Source organism: Opisthocomus hoazin, chromosome 8 (assembly GCF_030867145.1).
Source record: "Opisthocomus hoazin isolate bOpiHoa1 chromosome 8, bOpiHoa1.hap1, whole genome shotgun sequence".
In the NCBI taxonomy this organism is placed as follows: Eukaryota; Metazoa; Chordata; class Aves; order Opisthocomiformes; family Opisthocomidae; genus Opisthocomus; species Opisthocomus hoazin.
In genome coordinates this window covers 74282360-74308480 of record NC_134421.1, presented here as the reverse complement: position 1 = coordinate 74308480, position 26121 = coordinate 74282360, and the positions used below count along the sequence as shown (strand labels likewise).

Here is a 26121-nt window from a genome sequence, read left to right as displayed (position 1 = left end):
GAAGAAGATTTCACAAGTTTGCCAAAGACAGACTCCCACCTTCGGTAGCCTACGCTACTACTTCGCTCCTACGGAGCCAGAACTTCAGCTCTTCTCTCTCTCAAGAGCTCAAGTTTCTTCTTGCTCAGTTTTTTCTCAGAGGATTCAGGGAAAACAGCAATCCCTGTAAACGTCTCCAGCCTGCTCCTGGGCTTCACACGAGCAGCAATGAGGAACATTGCTGTCGTTACAGAAACGCAACACGAAGTTCTCATCATTAGGGCCACAACGCAGAAGCAAAACTGTAGTTAGCAAGTCGCAGTTAGTATTTTTTTTGTCCAAAGTTTATATACATCTTTACTAAAAAAATTAAATAAAAATGGATTAACAAGCCCATTAGATGAGATGGGTGGTGTGTTTATTTTGCACCTGGATGCTAAAACCAAATCTACAAAAGCACACACGCTTCCACCCAGAACCGACAGACCCAAGCTGCACCCAGACACCCGTAGCTAAACGCCAGGCTCCGACCAGTTCCCCACCCCATTTCGGGTGCGTGCGTGTTCAGGAGGCATCGGTCAGTCCGAAACTCTCGGGGGACACGACCAGACTTACGTGAGTAACCATGATATTCTCCGCATTGTGTTCCGGAGTCCCCGCGTTCTCTGCGGCCACGTTTCCATTCAGCACCTCTTCTTTGCTTTCTGGGTCGTTAGTAGTAGTTCTGCCCTCTTGCACAGAGTGTGAGAGAATAGCTGCTATGGACAATTCCACTTGGAAATGCAAAAAATTATTCCACGTGTATTTAAAAAATAAGTCCTGGAAAAAAATGAGGAACAGAAGAATTCACTCTAGATACATCCTCCCAGCCTTAACAATCAAATGATCTCAGAACACTGCCCAACTAGCTGTTTAACCAGCAATTCCACCAAAACAGTTTTACTCCTACTTGTAGCCGGACACGCTGTTTGCTCTGCCGGAACGTCTGCTTCCCCCGAAACCCAGCACACCACACACAGCAAGGGCTGACAGCACAGACACACCCCAAAAAAACCCAGTTATCTATTCTGTGGCCGAATTAACCGTAAGAAAAATATTAAATTCATAATTTCTAAGCACAAAAATATTTTTCTGAAAGCCTGCCCAGGTCGTATAGGATTTCAGGCCCTGCTGACAGCCAGCCCAGGAGCTCAGCTCTCGGTGATGTGCGAGCTGACGGACAGAACACACCCAAGCTTTCTCCATCGCTCTGCATCCACCCCACCAAACTTCTGTAGCAATCGGCAGCGCGAGGTTCAGTTCAAAATACCAAGCCACTGCGTTTGTGCTACCAAAGCTGTTCCGAGGATGGATGCTCCTCCTCAGGTAAGAAAAATAATTAGACACTGGCACACATGAAGCAAACCACCTTGCACTGAGCAGATGGAAGGGGAAGCAGCGATGCCCCCGGTTCTTGCCCCGCTCCCCGTTCGGCGTCACACCGTGCTACTCACAAGTAATAAATCCATGGTACTGAGTCTGCATAGTTCCTGGTTGATACTGGGAGTGTTGGTGTGAAGCAGCGCAGCGATCAGCCGAGAGCCGTGCAGACGCGCGTTCCCCAGCGGCTCCTCCAAGACGCCGATTGTCGTCAGGATTGCGGTTTTCTGTCGGAGAAGCAGGGGACAGCACCTCAGCGCGAGCAGCGGTGCCTCCGGGGCGTCTGCACAACGGTCTGACTGAACACAGCCAGGGCTTTTCACAAATCCTCCCTGCAGGGAAACCTAAACCATCTGCCCACGCAGGACAGCGTCGTGTGACTACTGTGAGGCTCTTACTTCCAAAACCACAGATTAAAATCAAACTATCCACTAGCTGAAAGTTCCTTTCTCTTCACTCCTTAGCCATCTTTACACAAACCACCGGTCCCAGCACACCTCTGCTTCCCGCTTTTCACAGAATCACAGAATGTTCAGGGTTGGAAGGGCCCTCTGTGGGTCACCCAGCCCAACCCCCTGCCCAAGCAGGGTCACCCAGAGCAGGCCGCAGGGGACCTTGTCCAGGCGGGGCTGGAATATCTCCAGAGAAGGAGACTCCCCAGCCCCTCTGGGCAGCCTGGGCCAGGGCTCCGTCACCCTCAGAGGGAAGAAGTTCTTCCTTGGGTTCAGCTTTTACTCAAATACAATCACTTTCAAAATTCCTACTCTCCCAGAATTCTCCCTGAGCAGCGGAATTCTAGACTTTCAGCAGGAATTTTTCTTCCAGAGACGTTTGCCCGTTCCAGCACACGGCGCTCGCAGAAACGATCCGGGACGCCTGTGGGTCAGGGGAGGGGAACCCCGAACTGCAGGTCAGGAGAAAGGCTGAGCTGCGTTACCTTGGGAGGGTTGAGCAGCAGCTGGTGGAAATCCTTTAGCCGCGGTTCGATGCCGCGCAGGATGCTGCTGTTGACAGTGTAAGACCTTTCGAATCCCTGAGTGTATGAGTCCATCAGTCCTTCCACTCTGAGAAGCGGAAAAGCACAACAGTTCAGATTTGACCACATCTTAGAAGGGTCTCCAGTCACACCGTGTCGGTCTTTTTAGCTTGAAAGACAACTATGAATATGAAAACTAGTAATTTCCAGCTACTGAATATATTTACATAACTACACTGTGTTAGTACAGCATTTCCAGGATGATCTTTACATAATCAGATCTGTGAATGAGGTGAGGGGGAAGACAGACAACGAGCTGCCTGCAGAGCTGACAAATTACTGAAGTGCTTCCCGGTTTTCAGCTCTTCCCAAACATTTGGAAAGTAAATTACATCCACAAGTGTTCACCACAAACTATTGTTAAAAACTGCCAACCTTCCCCAAGTGTCCAAAGCGATGTACATAAATATACTAACAGATGAAAACCCTGAGCAGGTGTGTTGCTGTGCTCCTGGTCGTGCCTCTCCACTGGCAAGCAGCCCCTTGCAACAGCTATCACAGCCCCTTCCAACACCTATCACAGCCCCTTCCAACACCTATCACAGCCCCTTCCAACAGCTATCACAGCCCCTTCCAACAGCAGAGTCCCACACGGGAGTAACAGAAACGCTTCCGTTTTGGTAACGAAATGTAACTCCAGCAAGGCAGGAATGGGCTGGACAGGAACCCCCCAGCCTCAGCTCCTAACTCTCCCGGCATCCTGGGCGCAAGACACAGCACAGAATCCTTGAATCCCAGCGTGGCAGGGTTGGAAGGGACCCCTGGGGATCCCCCGCCCACCCCCTGCCCAAGCAGGGTCACCCAGAGCAGGGGGCACAGCACCGCGTCCAGGGGGGCTGGAATATCTCCAGAGAAGGAGACTCCACAGCCTCCTGGGCAGCCTGGGCCAGGGCTCCGGCACCCTCAGAGGGAAGAAGTTCTTCCTCGGGTTCAGCTGGAGCTTCCTCTGCTCCAGTTTGTGCCCGTTGCCCCTTGTCCTGTCGCTGGGCACCACTGCAAAGAGTCTGGCCCCGGCCTCCTGACACCAAGCAGAACTGGTATCTCAGCTTCTCTGCTTTAACTCCGCACGGGACCTTCTGACCGGCAACCCGTCCGCCCAGTGCCATCTCCTGTCCTGCTCTCCAGCGCCTCTTCCTAACCTGCCATTATCTCCTCCACTCTCCCCTATCTTCTCCTTTTGCAGAAATTGTGATTTTCCACGTCTCCCTTCCTCCCCAGAACTCTCTGTTGCCTCTTCTCTCCTCTACCTCCACAAAAAGAAATAAAAGGCGGATATAATTTTGAAAAACAAAATTAGAACTACGCAGCCACGTACATCTGCAGGCATCATCCCACAGATTACGCACGCTGTCCCCTTTCCTCGCCCACTTCGCTGTCAGATCTCTGCTGTTCCAGACAGGGAAGAGCCCACAGCAGGGCCCAGTTGCCAGCTGGTCCAACTGCCATGAGGCACAGCCTCCAAAAAACCCAAACGACTTTTCTCATACCCGTTTCCAGGCAGCACTTCACACTAGGCCAAAGCATTTCCTTTTTTGCCTAAATAAAACTGAACTGGAGCTCCCAGAATTGCGCTTGCTAGAGAAGCAAGCGCCAGCTTACCCGGAGCGCCTTGTTTCCAGCAACGTCAGCAGAACTTGTGTTCCATTCACGATGCAGTTCTCGGTCTGTTCTCCATCAAACATGTTCTTCAGGAGCTGCTCCACGCATTCCTGCCTGTGGATCAACGCACACGCATTAGCAGGGTAAGATTTACGAGCATCGGGCAGTTGTTTTAATCACAATATATCCATTTCTGGGCTTCCTGGAAAAAAAGGCTGCAGTTTTCCCTGGTTTGTTTGGGTTTTTTTTGACCAAGACTGAAGACATTCCTCTCTAACGTCTCATACGACCAGAATGGTTCTCCATCAGGTCTCTGAACTTGCTTTCTCGCCACTAAGGCAAGGCCTGGTTATAGATGCCTAGGCTCCAAACCAGCTTGTCAGGCTCCAAACCAGCTTGTCGGGCTCCAAACCAGTTTGTCAGGCTCCAAACCAGCTTGTTGGGCTCCTTTATCAACGGGATGGAACTCTTCACCATAAACGGGAAGACAACCCAAGTGTTAACTCAGATTAATTTATTAAATTAACTTATTAAAGCCATCATGAAGCTACTAGCTGACAGTCTAAAGTTCTCCGTCGGAACCGCACAGACGGACAAGGGACAGCGGAAGGTGACCCTTCCCCTTCGCCGCCGGCAGAAGATGCTCCAGGACCTGGACACAGAGGCCAACAAACACAAACCGTAAATAACCCGCACATTTCTAGCAGTCTTCACTAGGACCTCCCTGAAATATTTTAACCAATTCACCGCCTCTCTGAGCCCTTAAACCAAGCTAAGATGCCTTCCAAATACCGACAGCTCCGGGGCCGGGCACGTGGATGCCCAAGCAAAGCGCTGAAGACCGCCGGAGGCCGAAGGAACCACGACAGCGCGTCTTCCCGGCGTTAAATCTGTTCTGCCAGACCAGCGCGGCCTTAGAACCGAAGAACAACGAGCGCAAAGGTACCGGCCCCCTCCCCAGTCTACTCTTCGCCACGCTGAGTAACTGCCACGGGGAGCACCGGGCTCAGGCCGGCACTGCTGCTCCTCTGCAGCGACTCGACGGCAGCAGCGCCCGCTCCCGCCGCTGCGCTCAGCACCCTTCCCGCGCTAACCCCGCCGCAGTTCTCCGACACCCAGGCCTCAGCCAGCGCCCTTCCCGGCTTGCTCAGTCGCACGTCCGGCTAAAACCAGTATTACTCAAGTTCATAGTTCAATTTTTACAATTTTCTAACATTTGAAAAAATCTCATTGACATTTGTATAAATAAAATATGAGCTAAAACCGTAAAATACATGAATAACGCATGAGATGAAATTATTTTAATAAGCAGCATCTCAATACACTCAGAATCACAGAATCACAGAATCACAGAATAGTAGGGGTTGGAAGGGACCTCTGTGGGTCACCCAGTCCAACCCCCCCGCTGAAGCAGGGCCACCCACAGCAGGCTGCACAGGACCTTGTCCAGGCGGGTCTGGAATATCTCCAGAGAAGGAGACTCCACAACCTCCCTGGGAAGCCTGGGCCAGGGCTCCGTCACCCTCAGAGGGAAGAAGTTCTTCCTCGGGTTCAGCTGGAGCTTCCTCTGCTCCAGTTTGTGCCCGTTGCCCCTTGTCCTGGCGCTGGGCACCACTGGAAAGAGCTTGGCCCCATCCTCCTGACACCCACCCTGCAGATATTTGTAGGCATTTATAAGGTCCCCTCGCAGCCTTCTCTTCTTCAGGCTGAACAAGCCCAGTTCCCTCAACCTCTCCTCCATCAGCACAAGTAGAAGAGGCAGAGTCAGCAAAAAGCAGTAACAGCGTACTCTGATTAACTGAGTTCACTTCACTGCCTGCAGCCATCCGCTGCTGAAAATCTGGACTTGGTGTTTATTCCGTACCCCTGATCACGGCTCCTTCTTGCTGCCCTCGCTGATCATTTATTCACCATTCGCAGATTGAAAAAAAAGTTATCCAAAGGTCAGAAAAAGTTTACCTGCAATGCTTGGAAAAATTGGCCACGAAAAGTAACAGAACGTGACCTTCAGCAGAAAGGTAGGTTGTGCAAAATCCCACTTTCACAGAATCACAGAATCCCCGAATCCCAGCATGGTGGGGGTTGGCAGGGCCCTCTGTGGGTCACCCAGCCCCACCCCCTGCCCAAGCAGGGTCACCCAGAGCAGGGGGCACAGCACCGCGTCCAGCCGGGGCTGCAATATCTCCAGAGAAGGAGACTCCACAGCCTCCCTGGGCAGCCTGGGCCAGGGCTCCGTCACCCTCACAGGGAAGAAGTTCTTCCTCGGCTTCAGCTGGAGCTTCCTCGGCTCCAGTTTGTGCCCGGTGCCCCTTGTCCTGTCGCTGGGCACCACTGGGAAGAGTCTGGCCCCGGCCTCCTGACCCCCACCCTGCAGATATTTAGAGCCATTTCGAAGGTCCCCTCGCAGCCTTCTCTTCTCCAGGCTGAACAAGCCCAGCCCCCTCAGCCTCTCCTCGCAGGAGAGATGCTCCAGTCCCCTCCTCATCCTCGTAGCCCTCCGCTGGACTCTCTCCAGTAGCTCCTCATCTTTCTTGAACTGGGGAGCCCAGCACTGGACCCAGCACTGCAGATGGGGCCTCCCCAGGGCAGAGCAGAGGGGCAGGAGAACCTCCCTCGCCCTGCTGCCCACACTCCTCCTCATGCACCCCAGGATCCCTTCTTGGCACCCAGGGCACGCTGCTGGCTCCTGGTCACCCTGTCGTCCCCCAGCACTCCCAGTCCCTCTCCGCAGAGCTGCTCTCCAGCCGCTCAGCCCCATCCTGTCCTGGTGCCTGGGGTTGTTCCTCCCCAGGTGCAGGACCCTGCCCTTGCCCTGGTTGAACCTCATCAGGTTCCTCTCCGCCCAACTTTTCATTCAAAATACTTCTTGTTCTCCACAGTGAAGTGGTATAATGGCTCTTAGAAATGCTTTTTGACCGTGCAAACCCATATTTCTTGCTCTCCTGGAAGTCACAGGTGGTGCCTGTATGCGTGCAAAGAGCACACAGAGCACCAGGGAAGCGAGGGCGACCGGGACGGAGCATGAGGGGCGAGGGGGAGGAAGCTAAAGACCATCTAAGTAAAGCACAATTCAAGCTCCAAACCCCAGCTTTGTCTAATTGGTTGTATAATTACGGAAACTTGCTTAAATTCTACCACTGCTGTCGCCGAGGCTCTCGCGAAAGCCCACGGGCAGCAACCTGCTGGCTCCACACAGCGGGGCTCCACATCCCTCTCCAAAACCATGGAGAAAGTCTGAAACTATGAAGGAAGTCTAAAATTCCTGAAAAAGTCGAAGTACTGTGCTCTGCACAGCCCACCACAGTGAACCCCGGCTCGTTAACGGCCCCAGGCTTCCCTGGAGAAGCGCCCAAGCTGGAGGCCGACCTCCAGACGTTGCAGGGCTCATGACTGACACCGACTTACTCATATACTTACAAACATCTGCAGGGTGGGGGTCAGGAGGACGGGGCCAGACTCTTTCCAGTGGTGCCCAGCGACAGGACAAGGGGCAACGGGCACAAACTGGAGCAGAGGAAGCTCCATCTGAACGTGAGGAAGAACTTCTTCCCTCTGAGGGTGACGGAGCCCTGGCCCAGGCTGCCCAGGGAGGCTGTGGAGTCTCCTTCTCTGGAGATATTCCAGCCCTGGCTGGATGCAGTGCTGTGCAGCCTGCTCTGGGTGACCCTGCTTGGGCAGGGGGTGGCACTGGGGGATCCCCAGGGGTCCCTGCCAACCCTTGCCACGCTGGGATTCATTCTGTGATTCTGTGACTTGATGAGATGCCGAGGGCTCCCCAACCAGGGACACGATTTGTGCGGAAAATCCAACATCATTCCTGTCAATATGGACAGGTCCCCAGTATCCACCCATGAACCGACAGCTCAGAATCAAACAGCAGCGACGTCACAGAAGTTCAGAAAGCTTTGGGTTGACAAAAACAGGTAGAAGGAATTTTGAGCCCTAGTTCTAGATGCTCTGATCTTCACTGCAAGCCTCCTGTTCCATCCCTGTTCCGTCAAAATGGCGCTTTTAGGTGCTTTTTTGGTCTTAACGTCACGGTGAACCTCCAGCAAATGTTTTTAGGTTTGAAGCAAACACAGGAAGCAGTCAACAGGTGAACAGGAGTAATTCAAAACTACATTCTAAAGAGCAAAGAAACAACGCCAAGGGAACAGACTCGACTTCAAAACCCCACATTTTCTGGGACGCAGCTCATGCTTAACGTTATCTGGGAAATAACTCCTAAAAAAAATACTCTCTGAAAGCGCAAGTTGCTCATCAATCTGTTCCCTCAGTAGCACTCGAGAAGTTAGTTCTGGATTTAAAAAACAATGCAAACCAAAAAAAAAAACCTTCAAATGAAACACATCCTTCCAGGTTGGACTGCGAGCTGCCTGGAGGCACCGCTAGCTGGGACCACGAGCATCCTCACCTCCTTTGTTCGAGAGGACACCTCCTGTCAAATGCAACTCAGAAAACCTGAAATACCGCAAATGTTTCTTTTGCTGACTGCACACGAGTGCCATTTATCACCAGACTACATCTTCCGAACCACCCAACACCCTGTGGAATTGTTAGTAAAATTAAGGTTTTACATCTGAAAATTAAGGTTTATGTGAAAACGTCGCAGTGTTCACCCAGTGAGGGAAAGCAAAAGGAGCTCTGAGGATGGGACCCGGCCGCAGCGGGCAGGCGAGGAATCCACTCACGCAGCAGCTCCCTGCCCCACAGCACGGAGGATGGAGCGGGGGGAGACTCCGTGGCCCTGGTCCGGGAGGATAAAGCGGGAAGAGATGCTCCTCTGGAACTGATCAGCAGCTCCTCTGGCCCCCTGAGCCAACAGCTTCACAAAACCTTGCCAGAGTGCTATCCTCTCGTGAACTTTGCTCGGTTTAATATCATTTTAATATCAAAACACACCTCCATCCCGAAGGCTCCCCGCCTCCGAGGTGCGACCACCCCTCCTCGAGTCTGCGCCCTCGATTTTTGGTGAACTCTACCTTTAAACGTGGAGAGAGAGAATTTTACACCAACGCTGATAAAAGGTCTGTGTGACTGCAGTCACTCAAACTCCACCTTAACGGTAGAAAGGCTATAAAAATAGCCAGGGAAATGGGGGATTTGGGGAGAAGAAGAAGAGAACACCGTGAGCAAGTCACGGGAAACCCCACCTCAGATGCCTCCACCAGCCGGGACCGGCCGAGGGGCTGAGCCTCGCTTCTCCCCCCTGGGACGCCTGGGCTGAGACTCAAACCGAGCGCTTTTCTCGGGAACAGTTACTCCCTCGTGTCTGCAGCCAGGCTGTGTTATTTATCACCTTTTCACGCGTTTATATCTGCCCAGGCTTCCTCGCAGACAGTCCCTGTCACCGGCAGTTCAGAAAACCTCTGTCACAAACCAAACTGCCCCGTTTCAGCACCCAGTTGTCCCTGAACGGGACCAAACGTGGCCGTGCCAGTTCCTGAGCACGCCTGGACGGAGGGTGCAGAGCGCTGGGAGCGTGCCCAGAGTCGTGGCAGTTCCATGCGCGGATCGCACGCGGCCGGACTGGCAGCGGCAAATTGGACATCGCTCAGGATCTGAACCTCGCCACACTCAGCCTCCCACTCCGGTGAGCAGAGTTAGAGCGCAAGGGGGTTTATTTTCTGCCAAATTCCTCCATCCCTTATAACACAACACCCCCCCCAAAAGTTTCCGAACCCCAGGAATCACTCGCCCCCCCTCTCTGCCAGTATTTTGGTGCCAGGCTACCTTCCAGCCAGCTGCTGTCCTGGTCCAGTGCGAGTTGAAGAGCTACTGGAGAGAGTCCAGCGCAGGGCTACGAGGATGGTGAGGGGCCTGGAGCATCTCCCCTACGAGGAGAGGCTGAGGGAGCTGGGCTTGTTCAGCCTGGAGAAGAGAAGGCTGCGAGGGGACCTCATAAATGCCTACAAATATCTGCAGGGTGGGGGTCAGGAGGATGGGGCCAAGCTCTTTGCAGTGGTGCCCAGTGACAGGACAAGGGGCAATGGGCACAAACTGGAGCAGAGGAAGCTCCAGCTGAACCCGAGGAAGAACTTCTTCCCTCTGAGGGTGACGGAGCACTGGAACAGGCTGCCCAGGGAGGTTGTGGAGTCTCCTTCTCTGGAGATATTCCAGCCCCGCCTGGACAAGGTCCTGTGCAGCCTGCTGTGGGTGACCCTGCTTCGGCAGGGGGGTTGGACTGGATGACCCACAGAGGTCCCTTCCAACCCCTACTATTCTGTGATTCTGTGAGTTCACCCGCGAACACGACAAAACACTCCCCAACCTTCCCTGCTTACCCAGGCCCAACACACACAGGAATATCTCTGCTTACAAATCCTGTCTGCTAAGTTTATCGGGCAGAAGGCAGAAAATGGTTAAACCAATTACACGTGTGCGTTGTGACGTGTCCTCTCAAGCACCGCACAACGCTCCGAGGCACGGTGAGAGGTCACGGTGGTCGCAGGTGAGAGGGCTCTGAGGAAAAAGCAGCCCCTGATGCTGACTCTGCTGCGTTAGGGGATCCACGGGGATGGTACAGCGAGAGAAGAGACCTGAATTCTCCCCATCTAGCCACTAACCAACGGAGCAGCTTTTGCAATGACCAGGGAGGGATTCAAAGCGTGCAGGCTTATTTCTTTTGGGTTCAACCCCATCTGGAGATTAAAACCAGGGAGATTCCTGATTCGGGCCACGCAGCAGGCAGGCAGGTGGCCTTTGGTGAGGCAAATCAGGCAGCACCCCCGCATCACCTTATCCCCGTGCGAGCGCATGCAGCTCAGGATTCACACGAGTTAAGAACTCTCCAACCGATATCTGCCTCAGGAGCCAAACACAGAGGACACCCCGAGCGTGCAGCCAGACCCCAGCAAAGGCTGGGAGGCAAGCTGATAACCCCCCGGGGCAAAACAAAGCACATGGGGACATGTGAGCTACGGTGGTGAGAAACTCCTCCCGTTGTCGCAGCATTTTCCTCCCCATTTTGAAGAACAGCAACTTCATGATCTGAGACCCGTCTCTGTGGTGGAAGGGGAGTAACAGCCACTGTTTGGCCAAGTATGACCAAAGCCTCGGCCCCGACGGCAAAATGTGACTACACCTGGCACCAAGGAACACCATCAATGCAGGAATCTTCAGATTTGCCTTTATGGGATTTCCCTCAGCTGCTGCCATCGCCGTTCACCCTCCTCCAAACTCCTCTCTGAGCGTTTTAACACGCTCACGAGCGTCGCCTTGTCTTGAATCGGGCCATGAGCTTTGGGGAGCACCAACCCCGAGCTCCCGCCTTCAGGCTGAGCTCCCCAAAACCAGAAACTGCAACAGAGGCAGCTCAATTTAAAAGCGATATTGGCTCAAAAGTCATGAGTCAAGCAAAGGCCTGACACGCAGTTTGTGTCTCTCGAGGGCTATCCGTCAGCAACACTGTGAGTAGCAACGCGTTTAGTAACACTCCTCCGACCAGTACTTACGATTCCAGTGCTGTGAGAAGTGGGTCAGGCTCAGGTATATCCTGGAGTTGATTGCTCTGGTCTCTGCTCAGTCTTATGATATCACACAGGGTCTGGGAAGCATTCGATTGCCTCTGCAAGCAAAGACACAGGGCACATTTCAGCGCTAATGTCTCTGCTTGGCTCTTGGAGAAAATTCCACGTCGCTGGGAATGCAAGAAGCTGAACAAACCAGAACGTTTCCACAGAAGTGCTACCACGCTCTAGATTATTCACCTGTCAAATACAACACTGATGCGGATTATTGGAAGCATTAACAGATTATAAAATCAAAGAGGTGGTCTTCCTGAACTTAATGATTAAATGCAGGAAAGATTTCAGAAAGTGAGGGCTCTTTTTTTGATCTTCCTGACCAAGTGTGTTGACTTGCAAATTTCAAATACAAGCATTTCGTTCTTACTTGTCACTACTCAGGAGGTTTCCTGCATGAAGAAAAATAAATGCCTTGATAAAATCCTTTACAATTTAAATATTATGTATTAAAAGGCATTAAAGTAGTATTTTGATAAATTAATCCCCTCATGCTGGCTATCAATCAAAGACTCTCAGGAGCTACTGTAGGCGTAAGCTCTTACGCTGTCATTTCGCAGTCACCCGTGAGGCAGCACTGCTGAAGGCATAAAACCCGCCTGTCCCTTCCCCTGTTTTCTCCCTAATTTTGCAGGGCTACAAGGATGAGGAGGGGACTGGAACATCTCCCCTGCGAGGAGAGGCTGAGGGAGCTGGGCTTGTTCAGCCTGGAGAAGAGAAGGCTGCGAGGGGACCTTGGAAATGCCTCTAAATATCTGCAGGGTGGGGGTCAGCAGGCCGGGGCCAGACTCTTTCCAGTGGTGCCCAGCGACAGGACAAGGGGCAACGGGCACAAACTGGAGCAGAGGAAGCTCCAGCTGAACCCGAGGAAGAACTTCTTCCCTCTGAGGGTGACGGAGCCCTGGCCCAGGCTGCCCAGGGAGGCTGTGGAGTCTCCTTCTCTGGAGATATTCCAGCCCCGCCTGGACGCGGTGCTGTGCCCCCTGCTCTGGGTGACCCTGCTTGGGCAGGGGGTTGGGCTGGGTGACCCACAGAGGGCCCTGCCAACCCCTACTATTCTGTGATTCTGTGATTCTGTGATGGGATGAGGCCATCACAGCGTTGGCATCAACGCGACACCAAGAGCATCCAGTGCCATCCAGCTCACTCTGCTGCTGGCACCCGCAGGGATCTGTTAACAGGAGCCTTCGGCCTCATCCACGTCACAGCGAGCCAGCCAGAGACCAGCACGCTTCGCCGCTCAGCGACAGCGGGCGACACCCAGCCGTGGAATGGTACTGTAGGAGACTGAAATCCAGGCTTGGAGCTTCTGGCTCGCACGTTTTGTGAAAATTATTGAATAAAAAATAAAAAGGAAAAAAAAAAATCACTCATAAAATTCAATACACAGCACATCTTTTTCATGGGCTCAGAGAATTGCATCTTGTAGATCTGACAACAAAACACCTACTCACTCATGGTCCAAAAAGAATTGAAACTTGGAGGGAACTGGTTAATTTAAAGTTTTTCAACAGTCTGTTTTAAACAGCAAGTTCCTTCTTAAAGCCAAGTAAGTTACCACTGTGATACTGAGACAAACGGATGCAGCAGCAGAATGAAGCTGTAGTAAAATAAGTCAAAACCAGATTAAAACCACAACAAACCGCTTGAGTACTGAGCAACCAGAGGATGGGACGTCCACCCATGCAGATCATCCCCCATCACCTCCTTCCGTAAGTCACCCGGGCGTTATGGAAGAGACCGAGAGAGTCTTCCGGACCTTACAGGACCCGTCAGCCCCAAAGACGAACCTTCCTCTTGTCATACTCACGTCCTCATCCTGGCTTGAATGGATCAGCTCCACGAGTCTCTGAATAATCTTTGCTTCATTGAGCCACTGGAGGGAGAGGGAAAGGAAAAAGAAAACCCTTGTTTGATATCACGGAGTTCAGAACAAGAGGATCTTTGAGCAGCTTTGCGTAACACAGGCCTTTGGAGAGGGGAAGCCCCTTCCTTCTGCTTCGTCACCAAAGCCACCGGCAGCATACAAACGTCCCCAGGCACAGAGAGGCGTTCTCGTTCGCGTCACTACATACAGCCTGCCCATGGAACCAAACACCTGAACACCTTCAGAAGGCATCGAGCAGCTCAGTCACCAGCACTGCCTCATCCGAAACCCCACCAGCGTAATTACCAACAGGCTCTTCTCCTGCCAATTCCTGTTCCTACATTCTTACTCCTGTTTACACTAAGTAACTTCTCCGACTTTGAGACGACACAACAACCCTGTCGCTACACCTCGTCTCCTTGCTCCACCCCAACTTCACACTAATTCCTTTGCTCAGTGCAGGCTATCACTTTATCTCCCTTTCCTGACTGCACGCAGACCAACTACGCCATCTGCAAATGACACCTTCCACCTCTGTCCTCCCCAGTCTCACCTGCAAGCTCAACTTCTCATTTCCACCCAACCATCTTCACCCGGATTTCTACAGTCCTCACTCCAGGCAGACGGCTGGATGTCTAACATCGATCCAACTAATCAGTCAGATCAGTCAAACTAACGCAGAGAAGCTGTGGCTGCCCCCTCCCTGGCAGTGTCCAAGGCCAGGTTGGATGGAGCTCTGAGCACCCTGGGCTGGTGGAAGCTGTCCCTGCTCATGGCAGGTGGGTTGGAACCAGATGATCTTCAAGGTCCCTTCCAACCCGAACCATCCTATGATTCTACGATTCTCAGCTGCTTTCCAAACAACTGACCAAACATTCATTAACAGGAAAAAGACTCTGGAGGTTTCTGCAACCCTATGAACTTCCACCACTCTTCGTAAGGGTCACGGAGAAAATGAACGGTCCAGATGATCTTCAAGGTCCCTTCCAACCCAAACCATCCTATGATTCTACGATTCTCAGCTGCTTTCCAAACAACTGACCAAACATTCATTAACAGGAAAAAGACTCTGGAGGTTTCTGCAACCCTATGAACTTCCACCACTCTTCGTAAGGGTCGTGGAGAAAATGAACAGTCTCTTGCCTTTCATTGCTTTGTAAGAAGGCCCTGCGTATCTTCTCCCCTTGAACGCTCACTTGTTATCTATCCATGACTTCAACTACAACCCTTACGCTGACTCTTCACCAGCTTTGCTCTGATAACTGTCCTACAGATCTCCTCCTCTCCGATGTCACACTGAGCATGACATATGTCTGACTTCAAATAAAAATTCCAGATCACCATTTTTAGTGACTTTCCCATGAAGAGTACTGCTGTTTACCTACTAAATCTGAAACATCTGACTTTGTCTCCTTTCCGATGGCCCTTATTATTGCAAACATACGTTGTCCAAAAATCTTCCCAGGATAGGAAACCAAGTATTTCGTTCAAGACCTTATTTTCAGATCTGGTTGCTGTAATTTCTTCTTCCTGACATACAGTTTACCCAAAAGTTCCAAAATCGGGTTCCTACGACAATTTTCCTCATCATTCTCTCCACCAACCTATCTCTTCAGATTCTTCCACTGGTGTCTAGTTTCCCAGCATCAAAACTACCACGATCATCACAGCAGAGTTGACCCCTGCTGTGTCTTAATACATCAGTCTTGCCATCTCCACTCCACTAACAAAGCAACGGTCCACTCCCTCTTGGCTCATTTAGTCTGCAAGCATCTTCCCAAGCTTGCATGGATCCACAGAGGTCCCTTCCAACCCCTGCCATTCTGTGATTCTGTGATTCCCCCACCTCCCTGTGCTTGGATACGACTACTGAAGTCCTTCTTTCGAATCCTAAGTCTCGGTCTTCAGACGACAGCTCAGGCAGCTGTTAACTGGCAATTTATCAAAACGGTTTCATCAAGATTCATGACTTTCTCCTCATTTGTATCTTCCAAAAACCAGCTGCTCGTGTCTCTCCGTTATGCCCACTGGCAGTCTCGCCAACAATAAACCCACCCATCCCTCCTCTCCCTTCCTCTGTGCTACGTTTGCCTGTGCCATTCTGCATCGCCGGTCTCACACCCATCTTCACACAGCACCACCACGAGCCCAGATTCTGACTGCAGCCCCTCGGTATTCCCACAGTATTAACAAATGCACAACTTCAATAAAAATAAACCTACTGACATCCACTCTTACCTGCAAGTTTCCTTTCTTCGAACCACAAGCTCCACAGATAGGGCACAGTGGGTACTTCAGCCTGTTTGTGGCTTCGTGCAGGACCTACCCGCCAGCCCGTGTCAGCAGAGGAATTTTTACCTATCGAGGTTCCATCTACACTTATGACTTCCACAGCTCAGAAGAAAAATATTTACTAACACTCCTGCATTCAATGTATTTTCTTTCCCTTGGGGGGCTCAGCAAGTTAAATCCCAGCCCTCCACTGTAGTTTCAGCTTTATTCTGCATCAACGTCGTCCCTCAAGCCCCACCCTGGCTGAGCCTATGGGCCTCATCAATTAAAACTGGGAGTTGGCCAACAAGCAAGGATAAGAAGGTTTGCTCCGTTTGCCTGGACTTCCATACTAATGGGCTCTGGGGGGAGTCGGATGGCCACAGAGAGGAGCAACGAAGAAGGTGAAGCACGAGCATTCATCTGAACAAAGAATGGCTCGCAGAAGAGGCCAAGAGGGCCCTTAGAGGACCTCTTACACCAGGAGTCAGCGCCGTACCCCTGCAGCGAAGGAGGCCCAACCACATCGCAGCCCACGACGGCCCAAGGGCCAGCAACGTGAGAGCAAGGATTGCTCCCCTCCATTCAGCACCAGTGAGACCCATCAAGGTACTGGGGTCAGGCTAGGGCTCACCAGCACAGGACAGACACTGCAATAGCACATGAGGTCCCATGGAGGTCCCCAAGATGGTTTGGGCTGGAGCACATGGGGTCAGAGGAGAGGCTGAGCGTGGGGTTTGCTCAGCCCGGAGAGGAGAAGAAGGGGAGACACTACTGCAGTCTGTGACTGGGGTGGGGTGGGGAGAGATGATGGAGCCAGGCTCTTCTTGGAGGTGCCGTGCCGGGATGAGAACCGCAAGATGCAACAAGGGAAATTCCAACCAGACATCAGGAAAAAAAAGCTCCCCTTGAGGGTGATCAAACACTGGGAGAGGGCCCAGACAGGTCTCCATTCCTGGAGACAGTGAAAACTCATCGGGATAAGGCCTTGAGCAATCCACTTTAACGGGACCTGCTCTGTAGAGGCAACTGGACCTCCTTGGGGGTCTTCCCACCTGCATTATGCTAGGAATGAATCTTTGAGATCCTGCAGAGTCAATGCTTAAGAAAGCCTGTTATATTAGGACTTCAACAAAACATGTTTTCTACAACCTGCTGAAGACACACCTAACAACAGCGTGACTTTGCCTTGGGTATTCCTCTTCAGCCACAGCAAAGAAACCTCACGCCTCACTATTTAAGATGGTAGCCAAGCAAGGGACTCTGCAACAATCAACAGACCAAGCTGTCCAACCTTTCAAGGATCACAACGTCAATAGTCACTTCACTCAAGTACTGACATCAAACTCTCCTTGACTGAGGACTGATCATGCACTGGGACAGTTTTTGTTACAAGATACCTGCATTGGTCTGATCCAGCCCTGGGAGCTACCGTTTCTTCAGGGTAACGACAGCCTGAAGAACATGCCCTTTTTCTTCTTGTAGTTTGCTACCCATGAGAGCAACAGAGAGAAGCAGGACAACATGCAGTGGGTTTTTCTTCTGTGCTATGATCACTACCCATGGTAGGCTCTGACAAAAAGGCTGCACGATACCCTGGCTACGGGAGGCGAAAACCGGACCATCAGTCCAACCGTGGTGGCACAGGGCTCACGAGGGGATTCTGCAGAAGGTTTCTGCCTGGGCGCTCTTCACCAGGGCGAAGAAACAGATCCCCCCTGGACAAGCAGATTTCTCTTCAGAACAACAGGGATCGCGTTCTCCCGATTACCAAGGAAACGGTGCCAGGTTGTCCAGTGGCTGAACCCAAAGGTGGGGCTTGGCAGCGAGGTCCCAGTGACCCCCCGTGCTCCAGCTGAGCCATGGCGGCTTCTCTCCTCCAGACCTCAACCAGGAAGATGGGCTCCTCTCCTCAGGGAAGCTCATCCAACAGAAGCTCGACTTGCTGTCACTCAGGCAAGCACGAGAGGATGAAGTGCAGAAGAGGTATCCAGAATAACTGCATCCGCTCCACATAAATTCCCAGTACTGCCAGCAAAATCAGACGGGGAGTCTTCCCACAGCCGCTGTGCCTCTTCACACTTTTCTAGGTAAGATTTTATCCTAGGAACACGCAGACAGAGGGCAGACTTGACACCGTTTATCTGTCCTGATATTAAAAATGCTTCAAGAAGCAACCCGTATCTGAGCTTTTTTGCTGCACAAGAAGTAAATTATTTAAAGTAAGGGTTGATTCTTTCACAAAGCCACAGATATTCCAGGATCAAATAACCCCGATCAAAGGGAATAGGCTGTCATCCATCTGTACGCTGCCAGATTTGTCCAAGGATATCAAAATGTAGGTGCCTGAAAGACAAGCCTGCTGGAAGGACCTCCCTAGAGCCTTCCGATGAAGACACTTCTAATATTTCCTCTTGTGAGAGTCCAGAGGAGGAGACAGGGCTGTAAAGATGCAAAGCAGACAACAGACCATTACACTTACATCACACCTACCCACGGGCTGCTGAAGCTGGAGGGTCCTTGTGCAGTGGTGCCTCTGTCCGACTCTGGACAGAAGAATGGAGGAACAGCACATGCTAGCAAGGTTTTTTTCCTGATGGCACAGCTCTCCAAAATAACAAAACCCAAGCTACAAAAATGAAGCATTTCTTCGTCATGCATAGAATCATAGGTTGGAAAAGACCTCTAAGATCATCAAGGCCAATTGCCAACCCAACACCCCCATGCCTGCTAAACCATGGCCCCAAGTGCCACAGCCACACAGTGTCTGAACCCCTCCAGGGATGGGGACTCCCCCACTGCCCTGGGCAGCCTGGGCCAACCCCTGACCACTCTCTCAGCAAAGAAATTTCCCCAATCTCCAACCTGAACCCTCCCTGACACAGCCTGAGGCCATCGCCTCTCGTCCTGTCGCTGGTTCCTGGGGAGCAGAGCCCAACCCCCGCCTCACTACAACCTCCTTTCAGCATGAACAGAAGGAAACAGATCAAGAATTATCATATCTTCATGTTAACTCTAGGCCCTCGATTAGAGATCAAGGAAGAGAAAGGTAAAAACCACCACAAACTGTAGTTCTGCAAACAGTTTAAGAACATTAAAAAAGTCACTGCCACCTCCTCTCTGCTCACACTCCTCCCTTATCATTGCACATGTCCACACAACAAAAAAAAATCCAACCCAAACCAAAGAACTGAGCTGGCTGAAAAAAATCCTGGCAAAAAATACAAATATAAGAGAGGTGTCTTCAGCTGGCTCAGTCCCCTAGCCCATGTCACCTCACAACCACAGGAACGGTCCAGCTGGCAATGGTTCAAGAGAAGCTGGACCAGCAGAGCAAGCAGTGAGAAGGTGAAAGCAGGACTGCCTCCTTCTGCGGCGATACCAACTTGCAGCCCTCGTGGAATTGCTGACCCAGCTTCACTTGGCACTGGAAGTCAAACGCTCGCACCGGGACAGTGAGAACCTCCACCCTGGCTAACATCATGGAATCACAGAATCATTAAGGTTGGAAAAGACCTCTGAGATCACCCAGTCCAACCGCCACCCCAACACCCCCATGCCTGCTAAACCCTGTCCCCAAGTGCCACAGCCACACAGTGTTTGAACCCCTCCAGGGATGGGGACTCCCCCACTGCCCTGGGCAGCCTGGGCCAGTGCCTGACCACTCTCCCAGTAAATTCAATTTTTCCCGATATCCAGTCTAAACCTTCCGTTGCACAACCTGAGATCATTTCCTCTCATCCTATCGCTGGTTACTTGGGAGAAGTAACTCAGACATCCGAGTTGCTCCCCTGAGCATGGCGAAGGCAAGGCCCCTTCAAGCACACATTTTGGAAGGTCCATTCAGTAGAAACCAGAGCAGAGAATGGAGCCACCAGCACCGTCCAGCTATCACAGCTATCCTTAGAGAAGGATCTCTAGAACAGTAGCCCGGAGAATCAGACTCCTGTGCAGTTATCAGGGAGTCTCTGACTTACCGAGTCAAAGCAACAACGTGGACATCAGATCCCTAAGGAGAGGTGCTGTGGGACTTGTTATGCAGAATGTAAAAACTGAAGATACCACCTTCATAAATCCGACCCTGTAAACGCTACCTTTCCAGACAACACGAAACAAACCAACTGAAGATCACAGCAGGATTTGGCCAGCATCGCAGTGCCAAGTGGAGAAGTGGTCTTTCACACCCCTACGTGATGTGCCCTCGACAGCAGCACTTTCTAGTGAAAAACGCCGCTTCTCAAACTTCAGTTGGTCAGCAAAGTTTTCAGCCTCTGCCAAGTCACACAAACACAACGCAGAAGGCATTTTGGTGTTCAGGTGGCATTCATATTCTACTTGGGAAGTAGCTGGAGTGCAACCTGGAGACCCTGATGTGGTGTTAGGCCTCCTTAGATACCATCCAGCAACACAGTGCACCAATACTAGGGAAACCTTAAAATACCAAGTTTAGTTGTTGTCACTGTGCTACGAAAGTAATTGCTAACCAGCTAGCCAAAAATCTATGGCACAGGATGCCTACCCAAATCACCAGGTGCTGCGTGGAGGAAGATGTGCCAACAGGGAACCCCCCGAACACGGCGTTCACAGACGCGCTGTAAACACACAGCACTGCTCATGAATGGCACTGGCATGAGGGTTTAACATCTGGACAGAGCAATCCATCTGCTGGAAACTGTTTAACAGAAGACGATGACACACAGGAATTTATGACACAGTATCACAGAATCCCAGCATGGTCGGGGTTGGCAGGGACCCCTGGGGTCACCCAGTCCCACCCCCTGCCCAAGCAGGGTCACCCAGAGCAGGGGGCACAGCACCGCGTCCAGCCGGGGCTGGAATATCTCCAGAGAAGGAGACTCCACAGCCTCCCTGGGCAGCCTGGGCCAGGGCTCCGGCACCCTCAGAGGGAAGAAGTTCTTCCTCGGGTTCAGCTGGAGCTTCCTCTGCTCCAGTTTGTGCCCATTGCCCCTTGTCCTGTCGCTGGGCACCACTGCAAAGAGTCTGGCCCCGGCCTCCTGACCCCCACCCTGCACATATTTAGAGGCATTTCGAAGGTCCCCTCGCAGCCTTCTCTTCTCCAGGCTGAACAAGCCCAGCTCCCTCAGCCTCTCCTCATAGCAGAGATGCTCCAGTCCCCTCCTCATCCTCACAGCCCTGCGCTGGACTCTCTCCAGTAGCTCCTCATCTTTCTGGAACTGGGGAGCCCAGCACTGGACCCAGCACTGCAGATGGGGCCTCCCCAGGGCAGAGCAGAGGGGCAGGAGAACCTCCCTCGCCCTGCTGCCCACACTCCTCCTCGTGCACCCCAGGATCCCATTGGCCTTCTTGGCACCCAGGGCACGCTGCTGGCTCCTGGTCACCCTGTCGTCCCCCAGCACTCCCAGTCCCTCTCCGCAGAGCTGCTCTCCAGCAGCTCAGCCCCAGCCTGTGCTGGTGCCTGGGGTTGTTCCTCCCCAGGGGCAGGACCCTGCCCTTGCCCTTGCTGAATTTCACACGAATGAAAAAGCGCAGCTCAGATTCAGATCACAAGAGAGATGGACTCCGCTGAGCTGTTTGATAACTGGTGCACGGCCTTATGGTTACCATCTAACACACTGCGTGACGGACCACGTTCTCCAGAACTTCATCAGTCAGGAGTGGGAGCAGAGTGGCTAAGCAGGAGTGAGAACATGGGAACGTGAGCCAACGGCACCTGTATGAGTTCCTGAAAAATTAATAATAATAATACTTCTCCCCTTCCTAAAACTCAACAGATCCCAACACCTCTCCGAGGTGTCCAGCAGTCCCAAGAAACATGAAAACTGCTTTGTGACAGCAAAGGCTTTGCGTTCGCTCTAGCTACCAGCTGACGAGCAGTATTTTCTTCCTGGTGGGATGCAAAGCTAAAGCAGTCCACGAAGTGTAACTTCTATTTCTAATACCTACCAAAAATCAAGATTGCTGTTGAACTTTCCTGGAGACCAAAGTTTCTGAATTTATTGCCAAAATGCTGATAAGTGGCTTCTCTAAACATTCAGTTCCAAATTTCAATATTGCTACCACCTCCTGTTTTTCTGAGAAGTCCTTAGAAGCCATCAAATTTTTCAATGCTTGTGGATATCAAGACTATTTGGAAAAAAAAACCCCAACCTTCAGGAGCACCTCCACTGCCATCTGGAGTCTTCGCCTTGTCCCCATGATTCTGACTGTGTGAAATCTTTAACAGGCAGAATACCCTGACAGGATGGGGTTAAAACACATCCGAGCTAGATCGGCCTGTTTACGTACAGTTAATATTTGGAAATTTCCTGGATGGAGGCCATCCATCCAGGAGAAACGCTACTCAGCTCAAATGTCATTTTAACACCAGAAGAAAAGATCATTGCATTTATCTTGGTAATGCTATTTCGCTGCACTATGCAACGTCCGCCCTGCACCGGTGAGCCCCAGCCTGGCCCCAGTACCTTGACGGGTACTTTTTTTGCCAATGGGATCCTGGGGTGCATCAAGAAGAGTGTGGCCAGCAGGACGAGGGAGGTTCTCCTTCCCCTCTACACTGCCCTGGTGAGGCCTCATCTGGAGTACTGTGTCCAGTTCTGGGCTCCCCAGTTCAAGAAGGATGAAGAGCTACTGGAGAGAGTCCAGCGGAGGGCTACAAGGATGGTGAGGGGACTGGAGCATCTCTCCTATGAGGAGAGGTTGAGGGAACTGGGCTTGTTCAGCCTGGAGAAGAGAAGGCTGCGAGGGGACCTTATAAATGCCTACAAATATCTGAAGGGTGGGGGTCAGGAGGATGGGGCCAAGCTCTTTGCAGTGGTGCCCAGTGACAGGACAAGGGGCAATGGGCACAAACTGAGGCAGAGGAAGTTCCGTCTGAACATGAGGAAGAACTTCTTCCCTCTGAGGGTGACGGAGCCCTGGCCCAGGCTGCCCAGGGAGGCTGTGGAGTCTCCTTCTCTGGAGATATTCCAGCCCCGCCTGGACAAGATCCTGTGCAGCCTGCTCTGGGTGACCCTGCTTCGGCAGGGGGGTTGGACTAGATGACCCACAGAGGTCCCTTCCAACCCCTACTATTCTGTGATTCTGTGATTCTGTGATTCTGTGGGTCCCAGCAGCGCTGAGCAGAGGGGAGCGATCCCTGCCCTCGCCCCTCCAGCTGCCCTCGGGCCATCGCGCCCTGGGATGCGGCTTCCTTTCAGGGGTGAATGCCCGTACCAGTCTGTAAGGATCGCTTTGTGCCTGTTATTTTCTTCCTTCTCTGTCAAAACGTGTGCATTGCATGATGCGGAACGAGGAACCGAACAATGGTGGTATCTACCCCGAGCGCCTGCAAAGAGCGCTGCCCTGCTCAGCGCTCCGGACACGGAAGACTCGGGCCACAAAGCTTGCAAAACTGATAAATCCTGGTGTGGGCTTTGACGACTCGAGTACAGCTTTCCAAGGTCAAGGTCCTGTGCAGCCTGCTCTGGGTGACCCTGCTTCGGCAGGGGGTGGGACTGGGGGATCCCCAGGGGTCCCTGCCAACCCCAACCATTCTGGGATTGTGTGTGATTCCATACGGCTGCTCTTGAGGTTTACTGCGAGGGAGCTACAGCAGGTTCTTATCCCCCAGTTCTGCACATGTGTCCGCTAAAGCGGGCTGACACAGCCTCACCCAGACCGGCCTAGGAAGGCAGAAGAACTTGTCCTGCCTGTAAAGCAAACTGAGCATCTCCCCGAGATATTCTGCAAGGCTGCCTGTTAAAGAGGAAGCAGAAGGAGGAGGCACGAGATATGATCTCCAACAATCACATACACAGCGAGGAACTGAACAAATTACTGTCCCAAATGAGCAGTCTGAAGCTCTGAACACTGGGAAGGATGACAGGTTTCCTTTGTCAAAGCTCTACAGCAAAAACAACTAGAGTAAACAGTGGTTGCTATACGGAAAAATGAGTTGAAAGCCCTTTATGGCCAGTGACTGAAGCAGGCTGGCTCCGCCGCGTGAGCCACAAACAGGCTGAAGTACCCAAAGTCACCGACCTGCAGACTCTAGCACTAAGAAGAGTAGTTTTCAGAAGAGTGGATCCAAAATCTCAATAAACAACAAAAAGAATTCTCTTTCCTTAAGACACAAACAGAGCAAACCCCCTGTTCCCAGCCCTGCACAGAAAAGCAGCGGCGTCTCTCACATTCAGCACTTCCTGCCGTAGCGTTGCGGGCTCCACACAGCTGATCAGGCGAAGCAGGAGGTCCATCATCGCTGATGTATCTATATGCTTTAGCACCAGGCTAATAAATTTGTCTTTTTTCCTTAAGAATGCGATCACCTAAAAAGAAAAGTGTCGTCGTTAGCGGCAGCAGAGCATACAGACAGGGCACACACAACTTCACCTTCTCGTCTCACCCAACCGACCTCGATGCCAAATGGCTGCCAGGTGGAGACGCTCTCTGCAGAACGAGAGGGGACAACTACATTCTCGTTCCAAGGCAAGACTACATCAAATCTTTTTAGCTATCTTGTCTTTCCTCTACGCCACAGAGAAACCCAAGGCCACAGAAGGAAGAGCGTCAAGGAGCTGGGCAAGCTGGAGAACTTTCCATTCCGCTCTGACAGCCCTCAGTGAAACCCTCAGTTTTGAACTGGCACGCATGTACTCCCAAAGCACCGTCCAGCTCACGTCTCCAGCCCCTCGTTGCCAGGCGGGAGGCCGAGCCATCATTTCTGCAAACGGCAGATTCCGGGCAATGATCAAAGGATGCATCAATACATCGTAGCATGAAAAGCAGATCTTTAGCTGTGGGACTGGAATATCCCAGCTCCTGCAGATCTGAAACCAAAACCATGCAAAGGTGGCTAAAGGAGCCAGCACCTCCCTCAGCTGAGGAAGTCCCAAGAACTTTTCAGAGCCTACATTTCAATCCCAAAGAGCAGAGCGAGCTATTTTTCAGCTCTAAGCATACAACGAGACCACGAGGACAGCAACGGCACCGCCACACAACACAAACAGCGTCAGTGAATTCACTCGTGCTTACGTATCGGGACAAATCCAATCACTACCTGTTCCGTTTTTCTTGCAATGAGATTCCCAATAGTCTTACTGAAGAAACTGGCAAGCAAAGGGTTCAGCGGAGGCTCGTGATCCAAGAAGTCATAGAGGATGTTCAGCAGAGTTTCATCCCCTCCCAGCTTGTCGTTGATCTGCGGCACGTCCGAGGTCAGCAGTTCACAGGCTGTGTTTGGATATCTGGAAGGACAGACCCAGAGCAACTAAAGGTGAAATGAAAACTCGCAAGAAAATCTTCCCTTATTCAAGTTCTACGGAGGAGGGGGATCCTCCTTCCTGGAGACAGGGGAAAAAAACCCACCACGCGAGACCAAGGGTCACCTACATTCATGGCACGTTTTACGGAAGCACTGTTTCCTGCAGCACATCACGTGGTTTCTTTAACCACTGAATTAGGCATCTCAGCTGCCTACAAATTGCAGTTAGCTCTGATTTTTAAAAATGATGCTTGATCAGTCTCAACACACTTAAAATCTCTTAAAATCTTTTAACACGAATTCATTTGCACAACTAAAATTAACCCCAAAATTGAGGGTTGACTTGAAGCATGCATATTTTAGCAGGGGTCTGTAACGTTTCTGTAAATTCTTCTTTCCACGACTGCAGCTGAATTCAACACAAACGTTTTTTTCCAAAATCAAGAGGACTAGAGCCAGAACATTAGCTCTAACACAGAACTCCTCGCCAGTGACCACACGCTATGTGCAAGCAAGCAATTCGTAGCCAAAGTTCTGAGTTTCTATTTTTCAGTAATTTCTACAGTCTTCTGTAAAATTAACTTGTTTTTCAGAAAATGTTACTGTGCCTGGTTTAGATAATTTTGCTCACTTAAATCAGAATAAGAAATTGTATTTGACAGCTAATGAAATTCTCTTTTTCTCCTGACCTTGTTTCTTGCTCTTCCAGGTGATGCTTTTAGAAATAGGTCACATTTATGATCAGAAAAGGTAATAACCTGTCTAGAGTTATGCTTATAACTGAAGTCTCAAACATCAAACAATACAACAAAACACAAACCCAAAGTCGACACAAAAGCCCGCTTTTGGGGACTGTCCGTTTGGCTCAGCGACCAGGTTTCTTCAGGCCGAGGTTCCACGCTGGGCGCCAGCGCCGCGCCGCTTCGGTCTCCCCAGCACCACGCGGCCAAGGGACTGCGCAGGGCACGGGAGGCTGCCCTGCACGCACGCCGCAACGCTGAAGCTCGTCTAGCTATTTTTAATTGGTTTAAAACCTCATTTCAGCGCTTCACGGCCTGATTAGTGCCTGATATCACACCCTAGCTACTGGCCATCGATCAACAGGGTGATCGATAGCTTGGGGTGGACCTGCTGGAGAGCAGCTCTGCGGAGAGGGACCTGGGTGTCCTGGTGGATGACAGGGTGACCATGAGCCAGCAGCTCA

General features: G+C 51.7%; 1 protein-coding gene across 5 annotated transcripts in view; it reads right to left on the bottom strand.

The window, feature by feature from the left end:
* The window catches only part of PPP6R2 (protein phosphatase 6 regulatory subunit 2), a 130586-nt gene that overhangs the window by 37368 nt on the left and 67097 nt on the right, over nucleotides 1-26121 (bottom strand). For all 5 annotated transcript variants that reach the window (XM_075429028.1, XM_075429030.1, XM_075429031.1 and 2 more), the window contains exons 4-11: nucleotides 24714-24900; nucleotides 23845-23982; nucleotides 13367-13432; nucleotides 11488-11600; nucleotides 4034-4147; nucleotides 2336-2462; nucleotides 1473-1625; nucleotides 595-798 (exon numbers count right to left, since the gene is read on the bottom strand). In XM_075429028.1, the coding sequence (XP_075285143.1) occupies nucleotides 595-798; nucleotides 1473-1625; nucleotides 2336-2462; nucleotides 4034-4147; nucleotides 11488-11600; nucleotides 13367-13432; nucleotides 23845-23982; nucleotides 24714-24900 (1102 nt within the window). The remainder of the gene's footprint in view (nucleotides 1-594; nucleotides 799-1472; nucleotides 1626-2335; nucleotides 2463-4033; nucleotides 4148-11487; nucleotides 11601-13366; nucleotides 13433-23844; nucleotides 23983-24713; nucleotides 24901-26121) is intronic.